The sequence below is a fragment of the Megalops cyprinoides genome, chromosome 3 (genome assembly GCF_013368585.1).
Source record: "Megalops cyprinoides isolate fMegCyp1 chromosome 3, fMegCyp1.pri, whole genome shotgun sequence".
NCBI lineage: Eukaryota > Metazoa > Chordata > Actinopteri > Elopiformes > Megalopidae > Megalops > Megalops cyprinoides.
In genome coordinates, this window is record NC_050585.1 from 17,699,997 (window position 1) to 17,720,745 (window position 20,749).

At 44.3% G+C, this 20,749-nt stretch overlaps 1 protein-coding gene across 4 annotated transcripts in view; it reads left to right on the forward strand.

Annotated features, from left to right (window-relative positions):
• Window positions 1-14,482, forward strand: part of LOC118775436 (transcriptional coactivator YAP1-like) — a 33,439-nt gene extending 18,957 nt beyond the window's left edge. The window contains exons 3-8 of one of the 4 annotated variants that reach the window (XM_036525350.1): window positions 51-166; window positions 2,575-2,688; window positions 7,904-8,070; window positions 10,629-10,762; window positions 13,017-13,135; window positions 13,921-14,481. In XM_036525350.1, the coding sequence (XP_036381243.1) occupies window positions 51-166; window positions 2,575-2,688; window positions 7,904-8,070; window positions 10,629-10,762; window positions 13,017-13,135; window positions 13,921-14,159 (889 nt within the window). In that variant the 3' untranslated portion in view covers window positions 14,160-14,481. Of the gene's footprint in view, window positions 1-50; window positions 167-2,574; window positions 2,689-7,903; window positions 8,071-10,628; window positions 10,763-13,016; window positions 13,136-13,920 lie in introns of all 4 variants that reach the window. The other 3 variants (XM_036525351.1, XM_036525352.1, XM_036525353.1) reach the window with 3 other exon arrangements.
• Window positions 14,483-20,749: the final 6,267 nt, after the last annotated feature.

Consider the following 20,749-nt stretch of genomic DNA (forward strand, 5'->3'; position numbering starts at 1 on the left):
CAATCGTTCTCTGTGATTAATGTAGTACACTCCCTCCTCTCTCACTACAGCCACCTGGAGCAGACAACCACATGGCAGGACCCACGCAAGGCCATGATGCAGATGAACCAGACCACCCCTTCCAGCCCTGCACCCATGCAGCAGAACATCATGACCCCGGCCTCTGGTGAGTACACCCCATACATACACATACCCACTCACACGCACACACACACACACACACACACACACACACACACACACACACACACACACACACACACACACACTCACACACACACATGTGCCGCGCATATCCCCACCCACCCCAGCCCTGGACAGATGGATTCCCAGCCAAGTTTGTAAAGTGCATCTGCATTATTTTTCCCAAATATTATCCCTAGTTCATACTATTATTTTGTTGTCAAACAAAAAGCTGCATAAAAGCGTTACTTCTGTTAGTGCAACAAGTATTACGATATGAAACCCAACTGCAGTCTTTTGTTGGGCATGGTTTCTTTTGAGCTGCCCCATTGACCTGCAGGCTTTAATACATTGTCAACATAATGTTCTAAATGTGTGCTGTTTAAAGTCTGCTTCTCTTCAGGATTAAAACAACAGGTTCTCCTCAGCTCCCCTAGTAACTTGGCATAAGCTTTGAAATGTATAGCAAATGTATCACAGGCACTATTTTTGTGGTAACACTTCAAGTGTACAAACATGTCAGAAGTATAGATCTATCTTTATTTAGCCATTGTGTTTGCTGTGTCAATGGTTCCCCTGCTTAAAGTAGACACTATCCTACCCCTATCTGTGTGCTTAATGAGTCATGTCTATAAATGGTTTCGTAACAAGCACAATTTAGCCGTGAACTGGCTGTCCTTTGCTTGTTTCTTGGGAGCAGTCTTGCAGGAACTTGCACTGCTTTGAGGGCTCGGAGCGCTCGGTTACTTTTGTTTCGACTTCTTCCTTCCAGTTGCTTGTCAGAACTTGTAGAACATGTTGCTGTGGGTTTTCCATTCTGAAACTCAGGGGCGAGGGTAGTTGTTTGCATTCATGTGATGTAGATTGTGAATTTAAGTGTCATCGCATGGGCTGTCACGTATTACCGGTAGTGTGTTCCAAACAATTCTGTGCTTTACTGATTGCATTGAGTCGCATTAGATTTTTCTATTCAGAGAGCAACAGGCAAGGAAAATAGGAGAACCCCAGAACTAGCACAGCTTGACACGGAAATCTGAAATGGAGACGCACTGTAAGGTGACTTGAGTTTAATATATTGATTACGAATCACCATTGATATGAAGTACTGCAGAGCAGAAAAGGCTTTGTAAAAATGCACAGTCACACAAACGTACCAAAACACACAACCTTTAGACATAAACGTTTAGCGCCTCTTTTCTTGGTACTCACCGAGGCCACTTTAAGGGAAACGGCTTTAACGGACCTCTTGTGTGAAAATTTGCCCTGGGCGCAGGTATGCGCGAGTTAGAACGTGCCTGGTCCTGTCAGGTGTGCAAGGCTGTTTGTGCAGCCTCACCGGTTTCACCAGTCACATGACCTCGCCCTATTAGAGAGGTACTGATGAGAGGCCTACTGACACCTGATGCCAGTCTCTGTGCCCAGTCAGATAAGGAGTGGGTAGGAGCAGATGGCACACGTCTCTCTGTGTCTGAGATGCCCGCACGATAGGTGTGCTGAAATAAAGCTGCTCATTTTTAAAGGTGGCTTCAGTGGGAAAACAAACCCCATGAAATGCGTTCAGTTTGACGCTCAAAGCATTTGTAAGTTTGAGGGCTATTGATATGTTGTGTTCTCTGCATGTTTATTTAAACATTTTCCCTGGGGTTTGTTTTCAAATGTGTTGATTTTTTTCTCCATAAATTTTTTCTATGCACCTCAAGCTCCAAATAGACATACATGTCAAATGCTAATGGTCAGGTATAGAGGTTTTCCAAAGAAAACCTCTTTTTGCTCTTCATATGAAAATAATATAATGCCCACTGTTGCAGTTGAGATAGAAATGCTTTTTTATTGGAGATTTGGAGACTGTTTTTTTTTTTTTTTTTTTTTTTTTTTGGATGGCCCTGAAAGTCAGTCACTCCAATTGAGTGTCAGGGCTTTTTGAGATGAAACCCTTGCATACAGATCATGACCAAACCTTTGATGTATTACGGTACAGGAACCAATCAGCAGCCTCCTACATGAAGCTCAGTGTGAAGCGCAGCCTTGTGTTAGAAATGGAAAGCCATGGTTCTACCAGAAAAGCTGCATCATGACTGATTTTTTTGGATAAAGTGGCTGACAACAGCCAAACTACAGCAGGCAGAAACCCCGGTTAAGATGAAGCTCTCTCGGTTGGTGCGGAAGGCCGCAGTGCACCTGCTGGCTGAAACGTGAGCGTCACCTGACCCTCCTCCTGAGCGGGATGGATATATGGGGCAGATAGCTCTTGTTGTGGAGGCCGTGAACACGGTAAACACGCCCGCCTGTAAAGGTTAGCCGCCAAACACAGCAGCTCTGCTTTGTATTGGCATGAGAGCACAGCAGAGGCATCACTGACGGTAAGACCTCTGTCTCTCCCTCCCACCGCAGGGCCTCTTCCTGACGGCTGGGAGCAAGCCGTCACTGCGGAGGGCGAGATCTACTACATCAACCACAAGAACAAGACCACGTCCTGGCTGGACCCGCGGCTTGACCCACGATTTGGTGAGCTGGACTCCTCTCCTCACCTCTCCCTTGCTCAGGCCCACTCCACTGTAGTGGTGCGGTGGCTAAAGCTTTGGACTCTGTTAAGGGTTATGGGTTCAGATCCCAGAAGGGGCACTGCTATTGCAGCTGTAAGCAAGGTACCCCAAAAATCCCTGTACAAATGGGTCATTTCATACAAGATGGACTATTGTGCCGAATGTGATACAATGTAGTTTCAGCACCAAGCTAAGGTAACGTTTATGCCCAGAGTGATTATAGGGAAGTGTAGTGCAGTGTGTAATGGCCACCAGTGTCTATGGCTATAAAATAATTGAAACAGAATAGCGGTAATGATGGGTATCATGAATTGACTTTTCTACTGCATGTGAAATTCCAAATGGAGTACTGAGAAAATGGTTATGGTTTAGCAGTGTTAAGATCCTCATGGTTTTACCCAGACCCAAAGATCTGACATGACTATTATCAGAATGGGGGGTTGTTGGTCAGAATTGGTCAAATTCTTCTCAGTTCAGGTTAATTATTCAGAGCTGTGAAGACTTATAATATTTTTCAATGCCAACAGAAGCATGGCTGTGATGTTTAATATTTATTGTCTTTAGCAAGCTGAAAATAGTTTTATGAGTGGACATCTTTGGAAATCATTTTCAGCCCTACACCCGTTTTAAAATCTTTACTTCTGTTAATCATGAAAAATGAAAAATAAAAACAGAAGTTTTGTTTGTGCTGCAACTCCAAGAAACTTATTTGCATGAGCTTCTTGAGTTTTCCTGGTAGTCTGGATGCCAAAACATGAACAGATTTAGCCTAGATTTCCCATCTGGTTTTGGTCTGTTGAAAGTGCAATACATTTATAATTATAAGAACCTCACCCTCTCACTCAAAGTAAAAGGTGTCTTTAGCTCTGAGCACTGGAAGGCCAAATAAGCATTACCTTCCACCCAGCTGGTGCTCAACATCGCCATATCCTGACCTGTCGCCGCCCGTGCAGAGGAGCTATCTTTATTCACCCCTTTGGGACCAATAGGAACGCTAGCCCTGCCCATTTTGGACTTGTGCTTTTGGCAATCCTGTCACCTGACCCAGGCACTCTCTCCCACCACGCAAATGCCCCCACCAAACCCCCCCCCCCCCCCCCCCATCGCCCATGCTAGCATAGCTTATACGTCACTATTGATTGACCAATAAGCTTTCTGTCCATACTGGAAATCGCTCCATCACAGAAAGGATCGCATTGCACACCTGCGTGCATGTGAAAATGTGCCTCGCTAGGTGCTCACGGGGTTCTGTTGTGTCGTTGGCTGCTGGATGTGTGCATGCAGCCTGACGGAGGGAACCAGCTGAGGGGATGAACTGTGTGGATCAGTGAGCTGGACGTCTGGGAAAGGGGAGGGGTCTGGCTGGTGTGAGCTCTTTGAAGATTTACAAGTGTTGAACTAACAGTTCTGTCGGGCCTCTGAATAAGAGAGCAGCACAAGAGGGAGAAATGGGAGGGGGGTGTTTTTAACATGTTTTATGCCAGGACCACAATACTGGAGTGGTGTTTACATGTTTCCCTTTGCTATCAGTGGTTGAAACTAAAGTCTGTTGTTAATCTCAACAATTACTCCTACACTAAAAGTGGTGAGCACCACTGCATTCTTGGGGATCATTGCTCAGTTGTTTTCTAGTGATTCCCATGATCCTTCATTCACTTGGTCCCTGGCTTTCATTGGATACAGCAGCAGTTTTTAAATGACTTTGACACACTTTGCCAACCTTATACACAGTGAGGAAAAGCAGATACTGTACGTTGTGTAAGGGCACGCTGTTATTGGAGGGAGAGTCTCTCTAGTGGGCAGAGAGGGCAACTGGGGCTGAATGGAAAAGGAGCGGCGTGCCTTTAACACAGGCGCTCCCCCCGCCCCCCGTGTGTGAGGCCCACGGCAGCCCATGGACCCAGACAGCTTGAGCCCGCGCCAGCAGCCTTTATTCTACTCTGCAGCTCCTAATCTGTTCCAGACCCTCTCAGGCAGGGAGCAACAGTGCGGGAGGGGGGAACAGGAGAGGAGGAGCGAGTGAAGGAAAGGGAGGAGGAGAAGAGGGGAGGGACGGAAGGAGAGTGCGTCCGTTACGAGGTGGTGGTGTCTGCGGCAGGTGGTGGCGGGTGGCGTTCATGGAGGCGATCGCGTCTGCGATCAGCGATCACATCGGCGGCTGCTTCGCCCGGGTGCTTTGTTTGCCTTCCACAAGTCTGGTTGAAGGGAATGCCAGGGAAAGCTTTCCAGGGAAAACCTCACGTGTATGTGACTGTTTGTGTTGCAGACAACTCTGTTGTCCTCACTGGTACGAGGGCTCCAGGGCTGGTGCCCTGTTTGGCAAATGCTGGTTAATGTAACTTAGCGTCTTTGTCCCTTTAACTTTCTCCCCTTCCCCAATCACAAATCAAATGGCAGGGTGGAATAGTGGTTAGGAAGCCAGGCAGGTGACCAGAACCTTTCAAATCCCTACATTTTAGCTTTCTCCCATGAGTGTCCAGCCCCATAAATGGATTATCCTGGCTGAAGGCATCTGCTGATTAAATAAATCATGTAATCACAGCCCATTTTTCTAGCCCTGTCATGCTGCTCTGTACCAAAGACATTTCCAGACTGGCCTCAAATGGCTCAGGCATCATTTTAGTGAAGCCACATTTGCTGTATGTTTCAGTAACAAAGTGCTTTTTCAATAGTCCTAGACCTGCTTCGTCCTCCTCAAAGGTTATCTGAAGACTGTAACACAAAGCACTCTGGAACGATCTCTTTATGTGATCCACAGGCAGACAAGCATTCACTACATCTTAAGGTGCTGTGCTCCCAGTGTTGAGCAGGCTCCTCCCCCAAAGCCTTTAGTCTTGCATGCTGTGAGATCTCCTCTCCCTGCCTAAAAGAACATCAGATAGGGCACAGATTCGTGTGGGGAGGACAAATAACAGACAGCATTACCCCTCATCTGTCTCTTATCTCCCCTCTTTGCAACCTCCAGTGTTCCCAGACCTCCCCCTTCCCAGGGTACATTTGGGGAGTGGGGGAGGGGGCAGTTCTGCAGTGAACTTTGCTCTCAGGTCGTCCCGCAGGTGGGAATACACTGCCAGGATACACACACTGCATCTGCTGTTTGCATAGCTACGCAGGCAGGTTGGCGCTGGTCTGAGAAGCTGTCTGTGGTGCATTCCTCTATAGGGGCTGCAGGCTGATATCTGTGGGCCCGGCGCTTCAGGCCTGTGTATGCAGTTGTAGCAGTATTGTGTAGCAGTATTCATTTACAGTGAGATAAAGGCGGGGGTTTTGTCATTAAGGATCGTGTGTCATCGGCCCACCGGCTCTCCGTGCTCGCCAGTGGGGGGCGCCGCCCCTTCCTCCCCCTGCCCCCCAGGGCCCCAGCAGACTGGTCCTTGGCCTCTCATTGTTCCAGTAAACCACTGCCCTGGGAACAGCTAATGGTCCCACGGGACAGGACAATGGCCCGGCTCCCCGGGAGATGGAGGGAGAAAAACAAGGGAGAAAAAGAAAGAAAGGAGGGAAAAGCCACTCGGGAGACTGAAAACAAGCCGTGAGCCTGAGGGGGCGGCTCCACCAGCGTGGGAGGCACAGGGGAGACCCCCCCCCCCCCCCCCCCCAGCCCCAGGCCTGTCCCATTCAACAATAGAGATAGTGTAAACAAACAGTGATTGAAAGGTGGTGAAGAAACGGGCCGAGGCCGGCCGTGTCACATCAAAGCACAGCCAGCCAAGGGCCCGTTCTCATTGGCTGCCGGAGTGCAAAAAGTAAATGGCCATCGTTATTGGTTTAATTACAGTAACAGCCCTGTGGCCAGCTACATTGTGCTCTTTCCTTTTCTTTATGCCATGCTAATATCTGGCCCCATTTCATGGCCTCAGTCTGACTGGCTTTGTCACAGCGTTTAGATGCAGCGTAAAAGCCAGTTGTTCACTGTTGAAACAGAATTGTGGTCTGATCTTTGTGTGTGTGTGTGTGTGTGTGTGTGTGTGTGTGTGTGTGTGTGTGTGTGTGTATTGAGGGTTAGGCTTTGGAAGATGTTTTATTTCCTTACAAAAGTGATATTGTCTTCAATGATGTTAACTTTCTATAGACTGAATTTTCCCATATGCTGTTCCATCAACACTTTGGGACTCTTGGGCCTTGTTATTTTTCTTTTGATATTTCGTCCCTCTCCTCATGGAGTAAACAATAGTATTTGAGAAGTTGCTGCTGATCCTGGGTCAGTTAAACAGGTCCTAGTCTTAATTTACAACCGGTATATGAAAATAAGACAAAACTTATCAAGGGTGACAGCTTTGGGGCAATAACGATTTATGATCAATCGACTTTTGAATGGGACAACCTCCATGAAGCAGTACGGCTTTTCAAGTGTTGACAGGTCTAGTTTTACTGGATAGTTTGTCCAATCAAAAGATGCACAGGCTCCCTCAGTGCCTTGAGAAAGCCTCCTTCTCCAGCTCATTCCAGATCCTTCCCTTACAGAGGTTAATAATTTGAAGGCACAATTTGAACTCTTCACAGTCACTTCCCTGTCCATAACTGATTTACTCACAGAGCTCTGCTCCCATGCTCATTTCTGTGGAAGCCAAAGCTTCCATGGGTCCATTAGCTGATAAGGCTGTAGATGCTAACATTAGTGAGATAATCATCATTTATGACATCATCACTGTCTATGTACTTGCCAAATGCCCTCATTCAGGGTTCCTCACGTGGCTCGTATTTCACATATTATCACTTCACCTGGCTGGCTGGATGTTCACAGGCAGGTCACACACCTTGCAACCTTGTGGGCTCGAGCTCAGCTCCTTGCCCACTGAGGCAATGCTGGCAGAAAAACTAGTGAAATTGTGAACATTTTGTCAACTCATGTTGTAGCGTCTCTGTGTTTGTGCGTTTGTGTCTGTGTTTGTCTTTTTGTTTGTGTGCGTCTGTGCCTGTCTGTGAGGGCCCATAGTGTTTACGTCCCCTAGTGGTGAATGCCCAACATGATCTCTACAATATGTCCCTGCCTTCAACAGCCCTAAACCAGCAGCAGATCAGCCAGAGCATCCTAGTAAAGAAGGCCCTGCCCCCATGGTGTCGGTACTGTAGTTTGTGTGAATGTCTGTGGGGGGGGGGGGGGGCGATAGCGTGTGCGCCCCCTAGTGCCAAGCACCCAGCATGACCTCTGCGTCCTGTCCCCTCCCCTTGCCCAGCCCTCAACCAGCAGCGGATCAGCCAGAGTGCCCCGGTGAAGCAGACCCCGCCCCTGCCCTCCAGCCCGCAGGGCAGAGTGAGCCAGATGAGGCTGCAGCAGCTGCAGATGGAGAAGGAGCGGCTCCGACTGAAGCACCAGGATCTGCTCCGGCAGGTGAGACCTCAGGTCAGAGCTCCACCCTTTTTTTCCATTCCTATTTCTGTGTTTGTCTGTCATGGTAGCAGGCAGGAAAAAAGGGGGGTCTGCTCTCCACAGCTGTGCCACATTCAGCAGGCCAGAAAGATTTGGTTGAAAACAGTGCTGTTGGAGCTCCAGAGCTGGAGGTCAATGAGTGCAGTAAAACTATCTCTAGACCCCACCTCCCATGAGCCTCTTTGCCAAACATTCCATAATGGTTTGCCAGTTAATCCTGCTTGTGCTGTCTGGTTGTGTTACCTGCAGCCACATCAAGTCTCACCAAATGCCACAATCCAGGGATGAGATGGATGGATGGATTAGACTCCATGGGACTTGTATTTGCCTCTGGTTGTTCACTGCAATTAGCAAAAGTAGTCTGCATCTCTCTCGCTACCCCGCCTACAGCAGTAAAACTATCTGGCTAAGCTGACACAGATCAGCACAACAAACACAATAATGGAAAAACACCCAAACCCTGAACTAAGGGAGCCAGCCTGGTTCCACCTCTACAGTTGAAAAGGGGTATTAGTTTCCATGGAGATGTCTGTCAGGATTGTGAGGGCGGTTCAGCGGAGCCAACAGAGATAGTCTGAGTGATTTTAAAAGCTATTGGGAAGTTTACACTTTAATTTGTGTCATTTTATTAAATCCAAGTGTACACCTAAGTGACACGTTATTGTGCTGTTCTGTTGTGTCGGGGGTTATGAGTCGGTCATAATGACATCTCAGGAGGAAGGGCTGTAAACTCAGACTCTAGTGAGTATTGCTCAATCTTTCAGCGAGAGCTGGAATTTTAATTTACTCTGAAAGGCAAGTCTGAGGCTAGAGTGTGTTTGGCTTTATTGTTCAACAGCATAATACAAGGAACTCTTTTATGAGATATTTTTAGTCGCCTCTCTGTCTTTTATTTGAGGTCAGATCTCTCCAGCTTGCAAAAATGCGCACGGTCTCCCAAAGCCAAGTTGAAGTGTGTCTAAACCCAAAACGCACTGCCTTATGGAGAAAAAAGAGTGCAGAACTTTTATAGCACGTGTCTTCACGGCCAAAAAGAAACGTCAGTTTTTACCAGCCAATGGAAACAAAACACTCCAGACGGGAACATCGTGTTCGTTCACTCTAGCCCAAACTGATATTAGGCCTATTACTTAAAAAAAAAAAGTCTGTTTCAGTTCAATTTTACATTCTTAATAAAACACGTAATATTCCACTTTTGAAAACAACAAAACAGAGGGTAAAACGATTTAAGAGCCTGTATTTTGGCAGGCGTTCTTTTAAAAGGCTTTATTAGTGAGGGGCCAGTCAGAGAGCTCTGAAATCAGAGGCTGGGTGATTCCAGACAGCAATTATCCCCGCTTCCCAGTACTGCTGAATACACGTTAAAACCTCAGAATTGGGCTTTGTTAGAGGGCACACAGGGCTCTGCTCAGAAAAAAACAATCAATTGTTTACCTTATAATTATATAACATCTGTATCTAATTTAACCTCCACATTTTAAGCTTTCTGGACAAAGTAAAGAATTTTTTACATTATGCTAGCTTGGCTGTTTTGAATATAAACTTCAGCAGAATTTGCTGAACAAACTCTGATTAAGAGGCCTTTAAAGATTGTTTATTAATTCATGATCGGTCCGATTAAAAATCCTCCCTGCATTTTTTGTCCTGCTCAGTACCACCCAAGATGCCTTTTCAGAAAAATCCACAGAAGGAGTTGTCTGTCTGACCAATCCTGTCCCATTCATTTGTGTGGGATGGGCTTCTGAGTGGCCAGTTCCTGCTTGTACTTGGCTCTTGATTGGACGTGAAGTTGTCCAGCTGTTCACCTGCTGTAAGCCAAAGACAAATAAACAAGGCGGGGAGAGGAAAGCTCTTTCACTGACTTGCTGTCCTGGGCCCTCTGTTGACCTGTAATGACAGCTGTAGGGACAAACATTTCTGCAGATGGATGTGAAATATACACATGCTTATAGTGTTAACCCATGTTTTCCATGCTTGTATTATGGCTGTAGGGCCTACATAGTTTGTGAACACTGTCTATTTGACTTAGCCCATAATAGCTTATTGAAGTACGCCAAACTCCCGTGACAAAAAATACGATGCATGATGCTTTAAACTAAAGTAGGGAGTTGCCTTATGCATCTGTTAGTCTCTGCCTGAAATCTGATTCTCTCCTACCACTTTGTATTCCGTCCTTGCATTTTGATTAAGTGAAAGTAAGTTTTAATATAGGTTTAATACACAACATTGTTGATTTGTATGGTTGTTGTGCTTAAGTGAAATCATAATCTGAGTGATGGAAAAAAAGCAGTTTAACATTCTTGTCCGAAGTTTAAACCAGCAAGCCAATGAGCACATAATGGGAGGAATGAATTGGAACGATGAAGTTGCAGCTGGCTCTGGCGCTACTGTTATCTTGTAATCCGTATAATGGAAAAGCACAGTAATATCTGAAATGATCCAGATTATGTGGTAGTGACAGTAGATGCTTCAGGGCTAGCTCATAGAGCAGGGCACCCATGCACTCAAACAATATGGATTTGTACTTTCAGGAATTGGCTCTGAGGAACCAGTTACCCACCAGCATGGAGCAGGACGGGGGCACCCAGAACCCGGTCTCCTCGCCGGGCATGTCCCAGGATGTCAGGACCATGACCACCAACAGCTCCGACCCATTCCTCAACAGGTGAGATGGGCCTCCCAGTGGAACGAGGGCGGAAGCCTGCAGCCTCAGAGGACTAGAGTTAGTCATTTTTGCCCCCCCCCCACCCCCCAAAAAAAAATAAAACTGAGCTGTGTCTGCTTCTTTTGCCACAGCACAATTTTGAATATTTACTCAAATATGACAACCAGTGAGCCAAAACCACTCTCATGGAAACGGTGCAGAAAAGTTAGGCAAAGAACAGATGGCTTCCTTATTTGTCGGCTTTTTTTGTGTTGTGTCACATGCTTTTTCCATTGCTTTCGCTGCTGAGGAAAGCTCTGTGACCTGTATGTCTTCCATTTCCAGGAAGTTTGTATCAACGGGCAGTGTGCTCTGATAATGTAGGAACATTTAATGGCAAACATTCATCGAGGCTTTGTCTGAGGAAATGGAGGCCATCTCAGTCCAAGTAAACAGAAGGCCTGTCTCCGAGCTTAACTCTCAGCACATGGCAGTGACTCACTGCAGGCCAAGCCGAAGTGCACCACACTGCCCTCTGATGGACATGCTGTGGAGTGCATCAGCAACAAGTCAAGTCATTTAAATCAAGATTGTGTGGAAAATTGTTATTCAGTCACATTGCGTTATGTATACAAATATAGAGAAATCATTATTTTAATTCAATTAAGTTCAGCACAGTTTAAACGTCCTCCTAATTTTCACATAAGATTGTTGTTTTTAAAATGTTACTTTCTGAAACATTTAAGTGGTGTCTCATCAAAAATAGTACAACAAAATTATTCCCCAAGATCTGTTGGAATGAATTATTCTAAAAACCAATCAAGGAAGGAGACCCCTTGAATTTCAGGATTTTGTTGATGTGTGAAATGAGTGCTGCTGTTGACTTGTGCAATACTTGGCCTGTTTTATAGGTGACCAGATGTGCAGAGGCACAGTAGACTAGTGAGTAGACACTTTGCGGTCCACATTTTTCAGCTAGCGGGCGGGCAGCCGGCCTTTGAGATGGTGTGGTCCACATGGCCATCAGACAGTTCCACAGCCCCTCACTGTGGGCTCAGCCCAACCCCGCCAACCTAAAACAGCCTGTTTCACACTTTGCCAATTAGAGCAGTTGGTAGGACGACCACTGAAATATGCTGCCCCTCTCTCCCTGTGTTTATCCTAATCACGGAAAAATAACAGCTGCTATTTTTAGGGGCTGGCTATTCTGGGCCTCTCACTGAAGCCTATTTCCACCAGCAGTGGAAAGATCTCCCTCAGGGTTCACAGAAAGGTGAACACACTGTACAGATGCACCTTAAATGGGAGTTTGTGGCTTTGCCAGCAGTCCAGCAGCTGGATTAAACCTGTGAGCTCTGAATGATGGATGTATTCCTATTCTATGTTGCTCAGCAGATATACATCTTAATAGAGTGAAGACCATTTAAGCCGTATTTATCAAGGACTTTATCTTGCTGTGTTCCTAGATCTGTCCTCAGGAGAAGGAGTGCAGATCTCATTAGAAATGATGTTTACAGACATTTTAACTTCAAACTATTTGTTTTAAATATTAACGTATTGGTTTGTTAATTCACTACAATGAAATTCATACATGTACACACACAATGAAAAATTCTTTGCAATGACACCATTTGGGCACAAAGCATGAGGACAATGGGGTTGAAAGCATTAATGATGTACCTCATTAAATATGACCCTGTAACCCCCAGTAGGTTGACATTTGTTGGCCAGTCTTGTTGCACTTGTTCCCATACTAACATACCTATTATTCAAAAATGGGTACAATCACCCCAATTAATTAGTTAAGAATAGGGACAGCTTTTTGAAGATACACTGTATGTAACTACATGTGAAGACTTTATGTGCGCTCATTGCTCATTTGTACTTGTGGGCAGATGAGTAGTTCTAGCTTATCCCTCTTATCCACTGCGACTTACACACTGCATCTAATAAAGTGGCATGAAAGTTTGCACCAACAGGACCAACAACCACGCATGAACAAGTGTGAGTGCCAGACATAGTGTCGAGGTAGCAAGTGTGTGTCTAGATCAACGTGTAGGTGCAAAAACAACTGTTAGCTAAATAAAATAATGACTAAATGAAGCATTGAAAAAATGTGTCATTACATGGGGAGCCCTGAGCAACCCCCCAGCAGCACCTGAGGGGCTAGATCCTGCACCCCCCTTTATGATCTAGCACTGTAGCGATGACTGTAGCGCATCAAGCCCCCCGCCCCCCCCCGACGATTACCCCATGTTTCCCTGCTTCTCTCCAGTGCCAGCGGAAACTTCCACTCCAGGGATGAGAGCACGGACAGCGGCCTGAGCATGAGCAGCTACAGCGTCCCACGCACTCCCGACGACTTCCTCAATAGCGTGGATGAGATGGACACAGGTGGGCACTGATCCCAGAACAGCCAGAGGAACTGGGAGCTGATCCCAGAACAGCCAGGGGAACTGGGAGCTGATCCCAGAACAGTCAGGGGACTGCACAGGAGGGCAGTAGCCACAGGCAAACCCTGTTCAGCTAGATCTATATTGATGATAACCTTCCACATCAATGGCGCAGTGCAGTACAAGGCACTCAGGCAACATCAAAATTCTGCATTTGATTTTTTTGTGCACATATTTCAGTGTTTTTTCAATTCCCATTCATTTTAAAGTGAATAAAAGAACATAGGCTAAGGCCCCTCTTATCACCTCTATTACACTAGGAAACAGTAGTTTTATAAGACCAGTACCCACTTTTTTTAAAATGCTATGTAGTTTTCATGAGGGGTTTGTTAATGATGGACTGTGCTGAATGCCAATTTTATTTCCTGCATGATTTAACTAAATGATTTAACTAAAATTTGTTTTTAGTACTTCCTAGTGGTGCTTGCTGACATTCATACTGTAAAACTAACTAATTTCAATGATCAAAAATAAAAAAAGATTAACCAGATCATTCTTTTAAATGATTTTCCCATGGTCAAGAACATTTTCAAAAGGCCAAAAAACAATGGTACTTTCTAAACATTTAACATGGATATATGAATGAAATTTGAGACTGACTGATTTTTTATTTTCTAGAAAAAGTCAAATATTTTAAAATGTGCCTAGAGAAAGTGTTGGGATGAATGTACCAAACACCTGCTAGTAGCCCTCACAAAGCTGAATTAATAATGTTCTCACACACAGGTGACTCCGTAGGCCCCGCCCCCATGGCCACCCAGCCCAGCCGTTTCCCGGACTACCTGGACACCATCCCAGGCACCCATGTGGACCTAGGGACACTGGAGGGTGAGAGCATGGCGGTGGAGGGCGAAGAGCTGATGCCCAGCCTGCAGGAGGCGCTGAGCTCCGACATACTCAATGACATGGAGTCTGTGCTGGCGGCCACCAAGATCGACAAGGAGAGCTTCCTCACGTGGTTATAGGTGGGGCCAGCCCTCCCCTCCCTCCCCGTGTTACCCCAGACCGCTGCCAAGTCACGCCTCTGAAGGATATGAAGAGGCCTTTTCTACTCCTGACGTTAAAGGTTGCTTTTTCAGAACTCGTTGGTTTCTCCTCCTTGCAGGAGAACTGGAGGCACCAGTGCTCTCAGCCCTTTGCCGCTTGTCTTTTTGCTCTCTGCTACATAGTCAAGACTGACCCATGAACAAAATATCCCCAGAGAGATGCCACTTCAGTGTCTGTCACCTCTGGTTCCTTTGCGTGGCAGGCACAGCTGCTTCCCTGTTGCCTCAGTCGAAGTGTGTGTGCGTGTGTGCGTGTGTGCGTGTGTGCGTGTGTGCGTGTGTGCGTGTGTATGTGTCTGTGTGCGTGTGTGCGTGTGTGCGTGTGTATGTGTCTGTGTGCGTGTGTATGTGTCTGTGTGCGTGTGCGCGTGTACGTATGTGCGTGTGGCCATGCGGCCATGCGTTTACTCTCCTCAAACCCGCTGTTCACATTCGGTCTCTCTGCATCCTCTGTGGCCTCATGTCTCATGACTCAATGTGAAAAAAACACAGCCTTTAATTTAGGACTATTCTCTGTGTATACAGCTGTTTCTGTAACCATTTGTGGCGTTATTATCACCTTGTATTGTTGTTCCTGTGTTTGTCATTATGAGCCTGAGTAACCAAAAATGATGTATCTGAAGGGAACAGAATCTCCTCGGTACTGATTTGGGGTCAGGGTGGCAGAGCGCCCACCGCAGGTGAGCTTGCTGGAAAGGGAGAGGGGTTAGGTATGGGGCGTGGCTGGGGGGGCTCCATGTATTCTAATGCTGCTGCTTGGCTGTGCCAGCAATTTTAAGTAAACCTTGTCAAATCAAGTGCCTTCCAATCATATTTTTAGAGAGAGGACAAACCATATGCGCTATGAAACTGTTCCGCAGCGCAAGTCAATATATAGTAAGGTGTTTTGTAACCCAACATAAACTCTGTTCTACATTCATTGTTCCATAATCATGAGTATATTTCTGTTTTAAATGTAATGATTTTGTGAAAAACTGTTGGAGATTTTTTTTGTAAAGACGCAACTTTATATTTCAGTCTTTATTTAAGTCTGATTTCTTCTTTGTTTTTGTCGTTAACCTTTTAGCTACGTTCTTAAATTAACGTATATTAGAAAAAAAAACTTCTTGTAACCTTTTTTTATTGTTGCTGATGTTGTAGGTGGGGGTTAAATGAATTTTATGAGTTATGGTTTGGCATGGCTTTCAGCACATCAGTCTGTTAGAGAGAGTCTTCGAGGTTGGAAAGGATCTTTCTGTGTCCGTTTTCCACATCCGCTCCATTAGATATGTTTTCATTCGGGTGTGTACTATCTGCCTTAAAAACACAGCAGTGTGTGAGTGTTACCATGGAAACGGAGCATATTGACATGTGGTCAGTGATAGCAATGGTGTCTCAAGTTCCCCGTTTTCTGGCCGTGAGCTCTCATTTGCAGAGAGCTCACACTTTTACCTCGCAAACGACTAGACAGCAATGAGGCTCAGTGGTGCCTTCACTACATTTTGGGAGAGAGAACATGAACAGAAAGTCAGACAATTTCAGGCACATTTGTGGTTATGTCTGTTGATGGCAGGAAGGAGACTGTAATGGCAGTAAATTACCTGCAAAATACCTGACCGTGACAATAATGGGGGGGGGGGGGATAGTAAATAGTTTTTGTTTGTTTTTTTTTTTTTTCTTCCTGAAGGATATTGTTTTGCAGAGACGGACAATGCTGTGCTGAAAGCAAAGCCAATTAGAGAAGGTGGTGACGAAATGTGACAGCTGGTTTGACGATCAGGTAGTGAATGGTTAGCGGAGATAGTGTAGGAGTTAGTTGGATTTTGAAAGTAATCATGAATTATTTGTATCATAGCAGAGACTTTTTCACAGAACAAACAAGAAATGATGAAAATTTTATGTAGAATTTTTTTGTCATGCTTCCAAAGAGTGTTTTACTTTGTTTCCCTTTATCAGCAAGAACAACTAAACTATTTGTTATCAACCTCTTGATATTGTATAAGCTAAAAAAAACAGATGCAATGATTTCTGTCAATCAGATGGGAGAAGTAGAAATAGGTTTGAATATAAGATTGTTTTTGTCCATATGTGAAGTGTTTAACCTGTGAGATAAGGATTTTGGGGATTGGAGACAGCAAATGCACCACCCACAATTCTTTCTGATGTCGTTTACAATCTTTTAGAGCAAGAGAACACTACAATGGCTGTTGAAAGGCAATGGCTTTAAAAACGTGAAACACTTCCTATTTCAACAGTAAATGGTGTGTTTATAGTCAGATGTTTACATGATGATAACACTACAGAAGACCATAGTACAATTGTTGAAACAATGTCTTCAAAACCAGGCCTTTTTATAATTTTAATGTCTGTGTAACGGGTGGTCTCTTACTGCGTTGTGTATTAGATTTAATGTGATGTTACGTGGGTCGGCGAGCGAGCGAGTTTCGAACCGAGGTTCTTACTGCTCGCTGCCAACCCCTTAAAGCCAGCGTCGTTGCCAGTTGAGCTAAAGGCAAATTGCCGTTAGCCTGACGGCGACAACGCTACTTAACCAGGTCTCAGGGGGAGTGACGTAGCCGCTGCAACCACTCGGCTACCTGCTACCCGCTACCTAAGGCTTTACGCAGGACTCACACGAGCTACTTCAGCTCCGCTACACTCACCCCCCTTTGACCTCCTCTGACTCCTCAGCGACCACTGGCGGCCAAGCTGTGCTTTAGCCAGTGATCCGGGTCACGGCACCAATGTAACGGGTGGTCTCTTACTGCGTTGTGTATTAGATTTAATGTGATGTTACGTGGGTCGGCGAGCGAGCGAGTTTCGAACCGAGGTTCTTACTGCTCGCTGCCAACCCCTTAAAGCCAGCGTCGTTGCCAGTTGAGCTAAAGGCAAATTGCCGTTAGCCTGACGGCGACAACGCTACTTAACCAGGTCTCAGGGGGAGTGACGTAGCCGCTGCAACCACTCGGCTACCTGCTACCCGCTACCTAAGGCTTTACGCAGGACTCACACGAGCTACTTCAGCTCCGCTACATCTGTACATCACTGTGCATGATTTTACAAAAGGTTATGTGCATTTATGTGGCGAATCCAAATGAGCCTACCCAAACACAATGATATAGACAGGATTGATCAAAAACTGATAACCCATCTGGTGTCACCGTGCTGTTCTGAGGTAGGGTTCCACATAACACCTTTGCATTCAGATGAGGCTTATCTGACATTAAGCTTAGCCTCACTGGTTAGTAGAGGGGGAAAGAACCAGTCAGTGTTGGAGCTGAACAATGCAACTAAAAGTAACACTTTTGAAAATTGGTGGTACAGTACTGTCTTTGCACATGTCTACAAAACTTTGACTAAATGATATTTTTGTCACTTAAGCATGATTTTATGCATAGTAGTATGTAATTGCCAGAACATATAATAACTGTTGACTGTCTGCATGTAGTGGTAGGACTAATCACCATTTAAAGGTTTGGTATTTAGATATCCCTAAATGCACACAAAATGAATTCATATTCAGTAATGATGAACTTTTCTTATTTTTTAATAGATGTTTTGTGCATGTATGTTAGAAGCATAAATTCTGTTACATTATATCTCTTTATATAATACTTTTAAAATTGGCCTATTGTGGAATAAAGTGTATACTTTGTAAAAATGTTTATTGTTTTGTTCATGTAATCAGCCTCAGTTTGAACAGCCACACATTGTACCATTTCAGCATTTGAGTTGTACAACCTTACTTTTTGTCAATCCATCGTGAAGGTCAGGTGTTAAATATATTTACGCTGACTTATAGTAGTACATTTACGTGTCTGCATAAAAGAATGAACATTTGGAGCAGTTTAATTGAAAATATGAACACATAATTTTTCATGAGAAACACATTCTCATAACTCAGAATATAGCAATATTGATTTCTTCCAACACTGATTTAGCTTCTTTCATGGCAACTGAGCTTAGAAAATCAGCACTGTGGCATAGTACATAGATGCACACAGACGTGTATTATCAATCTGAATTCACTTACCTGCATGCTAATTGACTGGACATTGTAATTATTACTATAATCGGGTGTCACCATCTAGTGGTAGATGCTAAACGTGTCCTGAAGAATACAACTGAGGTCGGTTCATGTACAATATGCTGAGCCATGTGCAGACAAAATAATGATATTTATTGCCCAGATATGAACTACGTGTTTCGAAGCTGATTGCTTAACATCATTGAACTGGGGAAACTTCTGAAAATTACAGCTCGAACATGTGCCTGATTCAATTTTTGAAGATGTGCATGGTCTCCAACACATTTTGACATCCATTATTTTTCTGGATCTTGAGTTAAAGGTTTTGAAGGATTGCAAAAAAGAAAAATAATCAGTGTAGTGATGTTTTCTCTTAATTTACTGATGTCTTGGATAGTCACTGATTTTTTGCTGCATGTCTGCATAATGCTTTAAGCATGTATCCCTTTTAGGGTGAAAGTATTTTTTTGTCCTGTCATTTCAAGACTATTTCTTAGCTTTTGTCTTCAGTCTTCAGAGCAGTTATTTGCCCCATTCATGTGCCTATGAATGGGAATAAACAGTATTGCATATTTTGCTGCATAACATATGCTAAATTTGGATGTGATGATAGAAATTCATACAATTAAGATTACATTTTGTGATCTAATGGTTCATTAAACCCCACAAAATAAGATAAGCTTTAAAATGTAGTTCATAGTTTGACAAGATGTAGTAATATGTATACAGTATGCAGTGTTTCTCAATCCTACTCCTGGAGCCCCCCTGTCCTGCATATCTTCAGCCTATCCTTGCTCCAAGCACACCTGATTGAAATAATTAACATGCTCTTTGTTAAATCAGGTGTGTTCGGCTAATCAAAAGTGCCACTGATGAGTTCGGTCAGGTAGATAGAGCAGGGAAAGATGGAAAACGTGCGGAGCAGGGGGGCCAGGATTGAGAATCAGTGCAATATGGGAACTGACCAATAAGTACCTCAGCAGTTTTACTTTCCATGTAATGTTTAGTGTCTACCACTAGGTGGCACTAAGACCTGAATCTAATAATTACATTATTCCATTAAACTAGGTAAATCCAGGTAATAGTAAGTGAATTCAGTTGTTTTTGTGTATCTATGTACTATGCCACAGCCCTTTACATTAAAGATTCACTGAATAGCAGGAGCTACAACTGAAATTAATTTAACAAAGAATTATGTAAATAATAAGAATTTTATAATGTAGATTATCCTGGCTCATATTGGTGTATCCTAATTATATATTTATATAATATGCATTTTGGCAAATCATGCTGCCATAATTAATGGCTCTGAAAGGGAAAAGATGCATGCTATGCAATAAAATTAAAGAATGTGGCCCCCCATTATGCATATAGGAAACTGACAATTCATAGATTACTTATTGAGAGCATGTCATGAACAACTGTGAAAACTGGCTTCAGGCAGAGCTCCCATTCCTTTATAGAGAATGCATTTTTCACTACAAAGTTGTGTCACACTTACAAAGGATCGTGTGATACATGCATATGTTCACATGTGCATGAGCAACTCAAAAAAAAAGATGACAAAGCCAGACAAAGTTCACTTCTTCATACTTAAGTACAGTGTTGCAACAACATTGTCATGCAAACATTTTGTAATGCTGATTGCGGCACACATCAGGAGATTCTGGTTTGGTCCCCTTGGCTTCTTTGCCTCATCTTTTGGATCTGCGCAAGTGCAACAAAGCGATCCGCGAGTTCTTATTTTTTAATGTTTGAAAAATACATAATCTCACCATTCTCACATAATCTGTGAAAAACACCTTTGTACACACGATACATACAGTGGTCCTCTGCAGCTCTTTTTGGCTCAAATAAATATAAATATGTTCAATTTTAATAGTTGTCCGCCAAAAAGCGAGTCAGTCAAACTGACCTATGGGACATCACCTAGAGTGTTATCTACTTAGAAATTGCAGGGAAACCCCAGCAACAAACTTGGAGGACATCACAACATCAGAAATGTCAAGTTAAGATGAAGGCAATCTGTATAGGTACCCACATTACATGTATTTGACCTTTAGTAAATGTGAGTGCTGCTTATCAGAATGTCATTGTGCAGTCAGAACTACAGGACTACAACCACTGTGCCTGAAGAAGAGAATACTAACATATGCCCAATGGGACGTCACGTGTGATGTGTACGCCTGTCATTGTCACAGAATGAAAAAAGGAGCAATGTTTTGACTGCTTTGATCTTCCTTTGCCCTTGTTAGGGTGGAGAGTAACATCATTTGGAAAGCACACATTGTTTACGTTATTACGAGTTAAAAAGAGGACGGTTCGAAGGCTACAGTGAAACGCTCAGATGGAAGAACACGACACAGAATAGAAATGACATCGAGCTGTACATTTACTTAAAACCGCCATGTGTTTACAAAACCCGAGATGTACATTTGATAGGAGATATCTACTTCGGCAGAACTGGGGGAAAACCCAAGTGGGTGGAGCGTTAATTCCAGCT